This window comes from Perca fluviatilis, chromosome 14 (genome assembly GCF_010015445.1).
Source record: "Perca fluviatilis chromosome 14, GENO_Pfluv_1.0, whole genome shotgun sequence".
Lineage (NCBI taxonomy): Eukaryota > Metazoa > Chordata > Actinopteri > Perciformes > Percidae > Perca > Perca fluviatilis.
The window spans coordinates 32,744,222-32,756,142 of NC_053125.1; the positions used below are offsets into that span (position 1 = coordinate 32,744,222).

At 38.5% G+C, this 11,921-nt stretch overlaps 2 protein-coding genes across 2 annotated transcripts in view; one reads left to right on the forward strand and one right to left on the reverse strand.

The window, feature by feature from the left end:
• The window catches only part of LOC120572814 (low affinity immunoglobulin gamma Fc region receptor II-like), a 208,107-nt gene that overhangs the window by 140,724 nt on the left and 55,462 nt on the right, over nucleotides 1–11,921 (reverse strand). The gene's annotated exons all lie outside the window — the stretch shown is intronic.
• LOC120572912 (butyrophilin-like protein 2) lies at nucleotides 5,723–9,963 on the forward strand. The gene is made up of 3 exons (XM_039822431.1): nucleotides 5,723–6,035; nucleotides 8,060–8,395; nucleotides 9,385–9,963. Exons 1-3 carry the CDS (start codon nucleotides 5,981–5,983, stop codon nucleotides 9,570–9,572), a joined length of 579 nt encoding a protein of 192 aa, XP_039678365.1. The 5' UTR covers nucleotides 5,723–5,980; the 3' UTR covers nucleotides 9,573–9,963.

Here is an 11,921-nt window from a genome sequence, read left to right on the forward strand (position 1 = left end):
ATATATCTATATATATATATATATATATATAGATATATATATATATATATATATAAAAAATAAAAAAAAATAGCCTTCCTCTTTGTTCCTCTATGTATATGTATATGTATATGTATATATATATATATATATATATATATATATATATAGAGGAACAAAGAGGAAGGCTATTTTTTTATTTTGTAAGAGGTCTCAAAGCGGATTTTAATTTCTTCAAGAAACACATGCCTTAGTTTCAGATTTCAATTTTTGGAAAAGTCAATGGGGAGATAACATATGGATGGCTTATGGTAATAATAACTCCGCTGGTGTAGCTATTCTGAAAGGATCCTTTCAGGGAAAAATACTTAAAACAGTTGCTCATGATTCTGGAAGGTGGATTATTTTAGTTTGTGAATTTATGGATGATATTTTTATTCTGGGTAACATATATGGATATAATAACAGCCTAAGAAACACAATTTTATTTGAGGAATTTGAAAATGAAATCTATACTTTACTGAATACCTTCATAAATGCTAAATTACTGTTAGGAGGGGATTAGAATAGTATTAGCAATCCCACAAAATATTGTCACCCTCATAGATCTTTAAAAGGCACTTATGGAGAATTTAATAACCTATGCTTACATCTTAAGCATGATGGAGAGTAAATAATCCAGATCAAATCCAGTTCACTTGGAATAACAAAGATCTATCAATTAGATCCAGGATTGACTTTTGGCTTATATCAAATGAACTCATAGATAAAGTAAAAGAAGTCAAGGTACAACCTTCAATCTTCACTGATCACAAAATTATATTTTGAACCTTGCATACAAAGAACCAGTTAATTAGATGTAATCCAAATTTCTGGAAATTGAATAACACACTTTTATGTGATAAAATCTTTAAAGAAAAAGCAAAGCAAATTATTAATGAAAATTGGAGGAAAGCTCAAGAAGAAAAAATGTATGGTCAACACTGGGAATATGCTAAATTTCAAATTCGGAATATGGCAATTAAAAGGGGTAAAGAATTAGCAAAAGAGAAACGATTTGAACAAGACAGAATACTTAACAATATCATTTCTATTTATGAAAAAGACAATATGTCTCAAACAGATATCAATAAGTTAACCGAATTACAATCTGAGTTGGAAAATGTTTAGCACGGGGGGGCTTTTATCAGGTCTAGACGGCGATGGATGGAACATGGTGAAAGAAACACTAAATATTTTCATAGTCTGGAAAAAACAAATGCCAGTGTTAATATATAAACTTAAGATTAAAGAGCAGCAGAACATCCCCCTGAAATTTCGACCTTTGTGGAAAACTTTTATAAAAAATTATATTCCGAGCAAAATGGCAGTTTTAACACATCTGATTTTTTCATCTCTATAACAAATGGGGCACGAAGTATTGACCAAACTCAAAAAGATATCTGTGATAATAGATAATAAAAAAGAATATTAGTAAACTGAAAGATAATAAAGCCCCTGGTAATGATGGCCTTACTGGTGAATTTTACAAGGTATTTCAAGATCATATTTCTGAATTTTTACTTCACGTCTTCAGAGAAGCTATAGACGTTGGCAAACTTCCACCAACTATGTGTCAGGGTATAATTACCTTGATACCTAAACCTAATAAAGACCCATAACCCTAATTAATAATGATACAAAATTATTCTCTCACATTTTTGCACAGACTCAAGGCATGTCTAGACACAATTATAGATGACTGCCAGTCTGGATTTATGCAAGGAAGGCATATCAGTAACAATATTCGTCTGATTTTAGATTTGATTGACTATAAGGATTACATAACAGACAACAGCTACATTTTATTCATAGACATATATAAAGCCTTTGATACTGTAAAGCATAGTATTTTATTTGATGTGTTAGATTTTTTTGGTTTTGGTCAATGCTTCAAAAGAGCAATACAAACTTTTTATAGTGACTGCAATAGCTCAGTTAAACTTCCGTGGGGAACAACTCATAGATTCAACATATCCCGTGGTATAAAACAAGGAGATCCTGCGGCCCCATTTTTGTTTCTCTTAATGCAAGTGATGGCCCTACATCTGTACAATGACAACTTTCAAGGCATTAATGTTGTAGGGAAAGAAATAAAATGTTGCCAGCTAGCTGATGATACAGCCATTTTCTTAAAAGATGAATTTCAGGTTAAAAAAGTTATTGATTGTCTTAATGTGTTCTCTAAAATTTCAGGATTAGTGTTAAATATTAAAAAAAAGTACCCTTTTTCCACTCAAAGAGAGCAACATACATACAACAGAATTTGAGGGTATTCCTGTTAAAGAGGAAGTAACATACTTAGGAATTAATATCTGTAAAACTCAGACAGAAAAGATGAATTCCAACTTTCAACCTCTCAATCATAAATTTGATAGATGGCTCATGAGAGATTTATCACTCAAAGGTCGGGTACTTTTATCCAAAACTGAAGGATTAACCAGATTAGTTTATCCAGCCAAAGTCTTAGATGTTCGAAAATCTTTTATTAAGAAAATAGATTCTGCATTATTCAATTTCATATGGAAAAATAAGCCTCACTATTTAAATAAAAATACTTTATGTAATCCATACAATCAAGGAGGTTTGAATGTTCTTGATTTCCATACATCTAATATAGTTTTCAAGGTGAACTGGATTAAACATTATATAAAAAATAAAGATAAAATGTGGTATTTCATTCCAAACTTTATTTTTCAAAAAGTTGGTGGTATTGAATTTTTACTAAAGTGCAATTTTGATATTGATAAAATCCCTATTCAGCTATCTAACTTTCATAAGCAAGCTCTTTTATGTTGGCTTCTTATTTATAAACACAATTTTTCACCCCATAAACATGTGATATTGAATAACAAAGATGTAAAGTATAAGAACAAGTCAATATTTTATCCCAATTGGGTCCAAAACAACATTTTATTGATTTCCCAGCTGATTAATGACAATGGTCACTTACTTACATATTCAGAATTCTTAATGAAGTTTAATATTCCAATAATTGCAAGAGAATATAGCATAGTGTTTGATGCTATACCCATGGGTTATAAAAGACTGCTGCAGAGTAGTAATGTGTCAAATGACGAGTCAACTTTTAGAACAGATATCTTATTAAATGGCATTGACATAAAGCACATGTGTCAAACTCAAGGCCCGGGGGCCAAATCTGGCCCCTCGCAGGTTTTGATCCGGCCCGCATTTCAATTTAGGTTCACAATACATTTTGGCCCACCTACTTTTTGTCGCTTTTTCCGGCGGTTTATGCATATTTTTCAATGCTTTAGGCACATTGTTTTAACGTTTTTGACGCTTTACTCAATGTTTTGCCACTTTCATGGAAATTTTTGCCACTTTCTAATGTTTTTGTCACTTTTTCAGACAATTTTGATGCTTTTTTTCGGCCTTTTTTCAACTTTTTGGGCGATTTTTTTTTTCAACGTATTTGTCGTATTTGTCTTTTTTGGGGCTTTTTTTTACGCCCAAAATGTAATTGAGAAGACCACAGTATATGAGACATGCAATAATACAGTCAAATATTTCACTTTTTCTCTTAAATAAAAGCATGTCAATAATAATCTACATGTCTGGCCCTTGATGTGATTCTCATTTTCCAGTGTGGCCCTCTGGGAAACTGAGTTTGACACCCCTGACATAAAGGATAAAAAGTGCAATAATAGATATTTTAGACATTTGACACATTGCCCCACAGTTGCTCGATGCAAACATTATTGGAATAACCACTTTGGGAATATCAATTGGAACTTAATTTGGATCATAATAAATATGTTGTTAGTAACAAAGTTAAGGAAGTATTTTTCAAAATTTTCCATTGCATCAACCCAACAAATCAAATTCTAAAGAAATATAAATCTGGACTTTCTGAATCCTGCACATTTTGTGGGGTTTTCACAGAGACAATTGCACATTTGTTTTGTGAATGTTTTATGTCAGATTGTTGTGGATTGATGTGGAGGATGTATTTTATGTATTGTGTGGTTCTAAGATAAAATTACAAAGTAGTAACATTATTTTTTACTATGAAGGAAATGATTTGAATAAATGCCAAATTTTCATTTTAAATCTTTTAATTTTATTTGGGAAATTTTATATCCAGAAATGTAAATGGTCTAAAAGCAAACCGAATATTCACCAATTTAAAAATGATATGAAATTATATTTTGAAACTTTAAAAGGACTGACATATAAGAAAGCCATCCGGACTCTGAACATCTATAATGCCTTTCAACCTCTTTGATGTAAACTCCATGCTCCGCCTTTTCCATGTTTGTATGTATGTAGTTAATGTTCTCAATGTTTGTATGTTTTCTGTATTGGAATAATAAAGTTTTTTGAAAGCAAAAAAAAAAAAAAAAAAAAAGGGATCACCGGTGTTATAGCCCTACTGGTTTCTACAGTAACTGGTTTGTCTCCTTAATTATTACAAGCCACTTCCAAAAACGCATTCATAACGAATCAGTACAATTGCAAGAAAGGCGAAAAAGAAAGTTGATCTGTATATATGCCTTAATCGCCTCCCAGTGATTGCTAACATCAAAGGAACATTTTGTTTTGGGTTGATCTGAAACAATAATAGGCCTATATCATTTCCTCGCGTCTATTGTAATATTGTAGCCTCCCTTCGGCGTATACGCGACATATCTATAGATTAATGTCCACAATAACATTATGTAGCCTATATTAGTTTTTGGAAGTGGCTTGTAATAATTAAGGCTATGAATGTGATGTTTCTCATGTTGTAATATGCTGGTGTTTTATTTTGTCCACAAGGGGCGCACTGGGTTAAACCCAGAGAGAAACTCATATCACTAAAGATGAATAAGCTCATTAAAAAATATCAATAGCTAGCCTACTTTGCCGTGTCGGAGTTAGATTTCAGAACAACTTTACATCAGTTTGGATGGAATGATTCGATTAGAGACACATTAACATGCTTGGTTAATTCGCGGCCAAACTCAAGTAGGTTAACACTGTATTACAAGCCGTTATTTTGCAAATTCTGAGGTATATATTAGGCTACTATAAGCCATACCATATAGGTTACACAGAAGGAGAGACGATGACTGTAAATCATGAAGACCATGCATTCAAACTGAGTCATGCAGCCTACTACCACTTTTCTGTGACTCGGTGGTAACAACTGTGTAGCCTATATCGACAATATTAGACCACGAGTTATCGTTACTGTTAAAACATATGTATCAGTCCCAATGTGTAGCTTAGTAGGTGGCTGTGATGAAGTAGTAGTAGTAGTCCATATGGCCGTAGATGTGAGGAAAGAAACGTGAAAACTACAATCGGGTATTTCCTCAACTAAGCCCAGGTAACCAGTTGTTTTAGATCAGCTCAAATCAAAATGTGACCTGGGTGATGACGTGGCTGATAGATAGGTGACTGGAAGCAGCTTCATTCAGAGCTTCGATAGCTCGCTGTGTAGAGCTGCCGACTCAGGTGTTATCTATTATAATTATGCCATAAGATCGAAACCAGCTCGACCCGAACTTGAATGATTATATTGTTTTTAGATCTTTTTGTTGTTGTAGGTGGCTGTGATGTGGCGATTACTTAGACAAACATTTTTGCGACAGTAGATCTGGGAAACGATTTGAAAATCACCAGTAATATGTTTGTGATTGTGTGACGAATCTGGTGACACAGCTAGGCGGACCACATCGGCAGCTGTTAGGTAAACACAACATACGGAAACCAGTTAGTTCAGAAACCAGTAGGGCTAGAACACCGGAAAAGGGCTTCTAATAGCCTTCACTGGTCTCCGTCCAGACCAACCGGATCTATTGGTCCATTATATATATATATATATATATGTATGTCAATGGCTCCATGTTGTCTTAATGCGCTTTTGAGCACTCTCATCGGAACGTACGGGGCTTTCCGCCGAACACTGTATCCAGTTCTCTAAATACATCCATGGTTTCAACCTGGTATCAACATGTCTGGCGCTGTCCTGTGTTTCCTGCTCCTCCTGCAGCTCTCTGCCTCTGCAAGTAAGAACACTTTAAGCAGAATCATCCTGTTCGGTTTAGATCAAAACACTCCGGACAGGTAGCACTATTAACGCTACATCGCACATTTAGCATGTTTTAATAATCATAAACAAGTCGCTTTTCTTGGAAAATGTCCCGGTGCTAACACGGCACTGGTGCCCTAACGACCATTATCTACCGGACCAAATACTCTGATTTAGGTGCCACTTAAATGCCTGCGCTTCTCTCTGATTCTCCGAAAACGGACGTTAGAGGGAACTGAAACATCGCCGCACGGGACGCTAGTTAACACTAACTATAAAAAGGCCTTTAAAGGCCATTTTAGCAGCAGGTAACGTTAGCCTAGCATTAGCTAGCAGCTGGTTCAAATGTTGACAGCTGGCGTGTCCAAATCTACTTTTGCTAGTTTGACGGCGGAAAAAAAAGAAAGGGTCTGGGCGCATGGTTCTAAACATTGACATATATAAAGCATTGACATATATATTAATATATATAAAGGGTTGTACTTGTGCTGCGTTCATGGACATCGGAAAAACATTTTTTCGAGTGAAAATGTCATCATTCACGTCACTTCCAGTGGGAATTAAAGGTTGGAAACTCGGGCTGGATTTTGCTAACCGAGTTCAACAGTTGGTGACGCGTTGTTGACAACTGACGTTTGATGGAGGCGACTTTGGTTCACTGAACATATTTTAATGACAATAAACTGTTTATTGTGAACAAACACCTCTGCCAAGAAACATACACCAACATAACATGTTTCAGAATATTCATAAATAGGCCCATGTATAAAAAAACGACACATTATCCGTGTCTTTTCCCGTTGGTTGTCCTGCAGATAACACAAACACACACCCGGAATGAAGATCTTTTGTTATTGTGGCCTCCATGTTTTCACACACCTGATGCTCTAGACTACGGCCAACCGTTGGTGGCAGTCATGCAACAAGTTGTTAGGCCAAACGCCAAGATAACAGAAGAAGAAGAACACGCATCCCGACCATGTGAACGCTGGCAGTCAGAAAAACAACGTAACCACGGGGCGGTGCCTGTTATTCCCGGTGCGGCGGAACGCAGCATTAGTGTCTTCATTAATCATAGGTGTGTTTTGCGTGTAATATGCAATAAACCAGAGTGTCATCTCCCCTTCAGTTTTAAAAGCGAGGCCGTTTGGACGTTGGAGCATTGCTATTATGATGATGATATATATATATAATATGTATATATAATATGTATATGTATGTGTGTATATGTATATGTGTGTGTGTGTGTGTGTGTGTGTGTGTGTGTGTGTGTGTGTGTGTGTGTGTGTGTGTGTGTTTTTGTGTGTGTGTGTATACACACACACACACACACAGTACAGGCCAAAAGTTTGGACACACCTTCTATCGTTTTTTTTTTTTTTTTTTTTTTACTGAAGCATCATAAAACTATGAATGAATACATATGGAATTATGTAGTTAATTAAAAACGCGTGTGAAATAACTGAAAATATATTATGTTTTAGATTCTTCAAAGTAGCCACCCCTTTGCTTTTTTGATAACTCTGCAAACCCTTGGTGTTCTCTCAATGAGCTTCATGAGGTAGTCACCTGAAATGGTTTTACCTTCACAGGTGTGCTTTGTCAGGGTTAATTAGTGGAATTATTTCCCTTATTAATAAAAAAGCAAGAGGTGGCTACTTTGAAGAATCTAAAATATAAGACATGTTTTCAGTTATTTCACACTTTTTTGTTAAGTACATAATTCCATATGTGTTCATTCATAGTTTTGATGCCTTCAGTGAGAATCTACAATGTAAATAGTCATGAAAATAAAAAGGAAACGCATTTGAATGATCGTGAATCATATCGCAATCACAATACCGGTCAAAACAACCCTTAATGAGATGTTTTCCTCACGTCGTGCAGCCCTGAAGAGAACAAGGATTACTTCCAGACTAATCTACTCAGCTCCTTCCTGTTTGACTTCTCTCTGCTCACCGTAAAACTCTTCTAAACTACTTCCTGACTCTGTGTTTTCAGACCCAGAGGAGTTAACGGTGAAGCCCGAGCAGGACGTTACTCTCGTGTGTCGGGCTCTCTCAGACGTCCCCGTCATTCTGCTGGAGTGGAACAGACGAGACCTGAAGGACGACGGCTACGTCTTCTTCTACAGGAACCAGCGTGCGTACGAGAACTACCAGCACCCACGTTACCGGGGCCGGGTGGAGCTGAGAGACCCGGAGGTGAGGCACGGAGACGTCTCCGTTGTTCTGAAGGACGTCAGCGTCAACGACACCGGGACGTACGACTGTCGAGTTATAATCGACGGGGGCCACGAGAGAAGGCAGCTCATCAGCCTGACCGTAGCTGACTCCGGTGAGTTTGTAGCGACGCGATGATTGTGAAACTCCGCGATGATGCCGAGAAGGCCGCCTTAACGCAACGGCTCACCGGGGCTTCAGAATCCGAGAGCGGACTCTCCGAGTCCAAGCGCAAAAAAAAAAACCTCTCATACATCGGCGACCGCCATCGGTAAATGACATCTTGTTTGTCCGCGAGGCGAACGTCGGCCTATTCATCGGTGCATTGCGAGTTCGTAGAGTTCTAAAAGAAATTTGGTGATTCCTTCTATAAGAGTTAAGCTTGTAGAAATGACACGCAGCCGTTAACGCGCTCATATCATCCGTTAACGCGCTCATATCAGCCGTTAACGCGCTCATATCAGCCGTTAACGCGCTCATATCAGTCGTTAACGCGCTCATATCAGCCGTTAACGCGCTCATATCAGTCGTTAACGCGCTCATATCAGTCGTTAACGCGCTCATATCAGTCGTTAACGCGCTCATATCAGCCGTTAACGCGCGGGGAGCGACACTTTCTCTATTCTGGTACAAACCGGTTTCATGATGTATCTTCATTTCCTGTTATCTACTTCTCTGCAGACAGGCAGTTGATTCTTTTAACCTTAACCCCGCTTTAACCCCGCCAGACTTCCTCCTTTCTGACTTATCAAGCCCGGGCCCTGTTGACCACATCCTGTTGCAGACTCTTAAGAAATAGACTCTTAAGAAATAGGAGATGTGAGTGCAACTTACAAAAGGGTAACTTATGATATCAGTTGACATATATAAGAATTCTAAATGTTTTATATCCCACAAAACAAAACCTTCCACCTGCCGTAAGTGGACTGTCCGAGTATGACCGCAAAATACACCCACAAACAGCCACCGCCATCAGTGAATGCCATTTTGTTTGCCGATGGCGGTCCATGAAGCGAACATCGGCTGGTTCATCGTTGCATCACCAGTTTGTAGAGTTCTTGAAGAGATTTGGTGATTCCTCTCTTCTTGTTTTCTGCTCTGCAGATCCCCCAGCTGGACAGGAGGGCAGAAATCATGGACTCGTGGTCGGTCTGTCAGTTGCTGCTGGCATTCTTGTTATTCTTCTTCTTATTTCTGTCTCTGTGTATTATATCATGTATAAACGGCGTAACGGTCCCAGAGAGAATCCTTCATACAAAGCTCCGGCTGCTGAAAGCACCGAGGTGACCTGAGTGCCTGAGTCCTCCGGCTGAAAGAATCAACCGTTTAGAAAAGACAAATCTGTTCAAGAACAGTTAAGCTCGTAGAAATGATAACACAGTCGTTAACGCGCCCATATCAGTTAACACGCTCATATCAGCCGTTTGTGATTTTCTTAATATCCCATCACACCCTTTGACTTCTCAAGCTTCAGCCTCTGAAAACTGGAATGTGTTCTACTATCTGCAATGATAGCTCACTAATGGCGCTTTTCCATTACCAGTACCTACTCGCCTCGCCTCGACTCGCCTTTTTTGGTTTTCCATTACGAAAAAAAGTACCTGGTACCTGCTAACAGGTACCTTTTTTAGCACCTCCTCAGTCGAGGTTCCAAGCGAGCTGAGGCGAGCCGAGAAGGTGACGTGAAACCCTGCAGGCTGCTGATTGGTCGGAAAGAATCGTCACTGATCACCATATTGCCATCGACAGACGGCATTTTTAAATAGTTTAGCCAGCGGTGGTTTTTTGCTGCCGGAGGCTCCACGCAGAGCTTTCTCCGTAGCATACAAGTGGCCTGATGGTTATACTGGTGCGCTGGTGTGTGCATGTGTGATGTGTGTGTGTCGAGTCGCCGTATGTGTGTGTGTGGGGAGCTAGTGAGCGAGGGAGAAGTGAGAGAGTGAGTAGCGACTCTAGAGTCATATATATGTGAGAGAAACAAAGCGAGTAGCGACTCTAGAGTCATATATATGTGAGAGAAACAAAGCGAGTAGCGACTCTAGAGTCATATATATGTGAGAGAAACAAAGCGAGTAGCGACTCTAGAGTCATATATATGTGAGAGAAACAAAGCGAGTAGCGACTCTAGAGTCATATATATGTGAGAGAAACAAAGCGAGTAGCGACTCTAGAGTCATATATATGTGAGAGAAACAAAGCGAGTAGCGACTCTAGAGTCATATATATGTGAGAGAAACAAAGCGAGTAGAGACTCTAGAGTCATATATATGTGAGAGAAACAAAGAGAGTAGAGACTCTAGAGTCATATATATGTGAGAGAAACAAAGCGAGTAGCGACTCTAGAGTCATATATATGTGAGAGAAACAAAGCGAGTAGAGACTCTAGAGTCATATATATGTGAGAGAAACAAAGCGAGTAGCGACTCTAGAGTCATATATATGTGATCACGGTGGGAAATCTGGAGCGGTAAACGTTAACTATCTCTTTGATATCATGTTGTTCACGGAGACGGAGAACCAGGAAATGCGGCGGGGATTTATCAATGGGAAAGGAAGCTACTAAGCCACGCCCACGGCAGTCGCTATGACGACCAGCCACGCTGAGGCGATTCTTAAAATCTGCAATGGAAAACGGACGCACGTCGAGGCGAGTCGAGTAGAGGCGAGGCGAGGCGAGTAGGTACTGGTAATGGAAAAGCACCTTAATATTCTCCTGACAGTTAAAGCTCGTTAATGTTCTCTGTTTCTCTGACAAAGATCAAAATAAATTGATTACACAGATAATTCAATGTATACAAGTGTTCTTTATGTTTCACTTTCTAAACTTTATGTTCTTATGTTGTACAGCACTTCATTTCATCTCTTGACTTTTGTTCTATAAATAAATATGTAAAGATTGAAAATGTTTCCTTTTCTTTTTATATTAAGTGGTTGTTCTGGATCAATGCCGCCCAATTTGGAGCCAAGTTTGGCCCGTCCTCCCTATTTGTTTTGGCCCGTCATGACATTAGACATTCTTATTCCCCTCTTATTTAGAAAGTGCTGTATAATCCTAACCGTGATAACGACGACACGTACATCTTGTGCAGCTAAAAAGTACTTAATCTGAGTTTTACGATGATGGTGCCGTCTGCAAATTGTAAGAGTTTGACAGCTGGGTCCTTGGAGGTCCAGTCATTAATGTAGAGGGAGAGGACTAGTGCTGAGTATCGTTGAGAATCTTTCGATCCGGTGCCAATTTCGATACCGATTCCTAACGATACTTTTTTTGATACCATATGTTTTAAATCCATTTCAACATCAACAAAAATTCATTAAACACAAAGCTTTTATTTTCCACCTTAATTGTGAATCAAAACAGTAAAACTGCTCACTCAGAGTAACATTAATAAAAGTGCCTTGCCTTGCAAGCTCAGCCTGTCAGTCAGTCGTCAGGGCAGAGAAACCACCGTTGTGGCTGCTTGTAAGAGGAAGTGGAACGTCAGCAGCACCGCGACCGCTTTCGGCTCGCCATTAATATCATATCGCAGCAAACGCTGTCTGCGTGAAGCTTTAAAAAACTGTAACTACAGTTGAAACCAACCGTCACTCTCTGAGACTTCAACAAAACTGCAGTTTACTCCGCCTGCACCTCTCTGTGT

Excerpts from the sequence above, each read along its gene's own strand:
- LOC120572912 (XM_039822431.1), top strand. The coding sequence starts at position 5,981 with ATGTCTGGCGCTGTCCTGTGTTTCCTGCTCCTCCTGCAGCTCTCTGCC. Across the intron at positions 6,036-8,059 it reads GCAGCTCTCTGCCTCTGCAA|ACCCAGAGGAGTTAACGGTG; the intron begins GTAAGAACACTT and ends CTGTGTTTTCAG. Across the intron at positions 8,396-9,384 it reads CCTGACCGTAGCTGACTCCG|ATCCCCCAGCTGGACAGGAG; the intron begins GTGAGTTTGTAG and ends TCTGCTCTGCAG.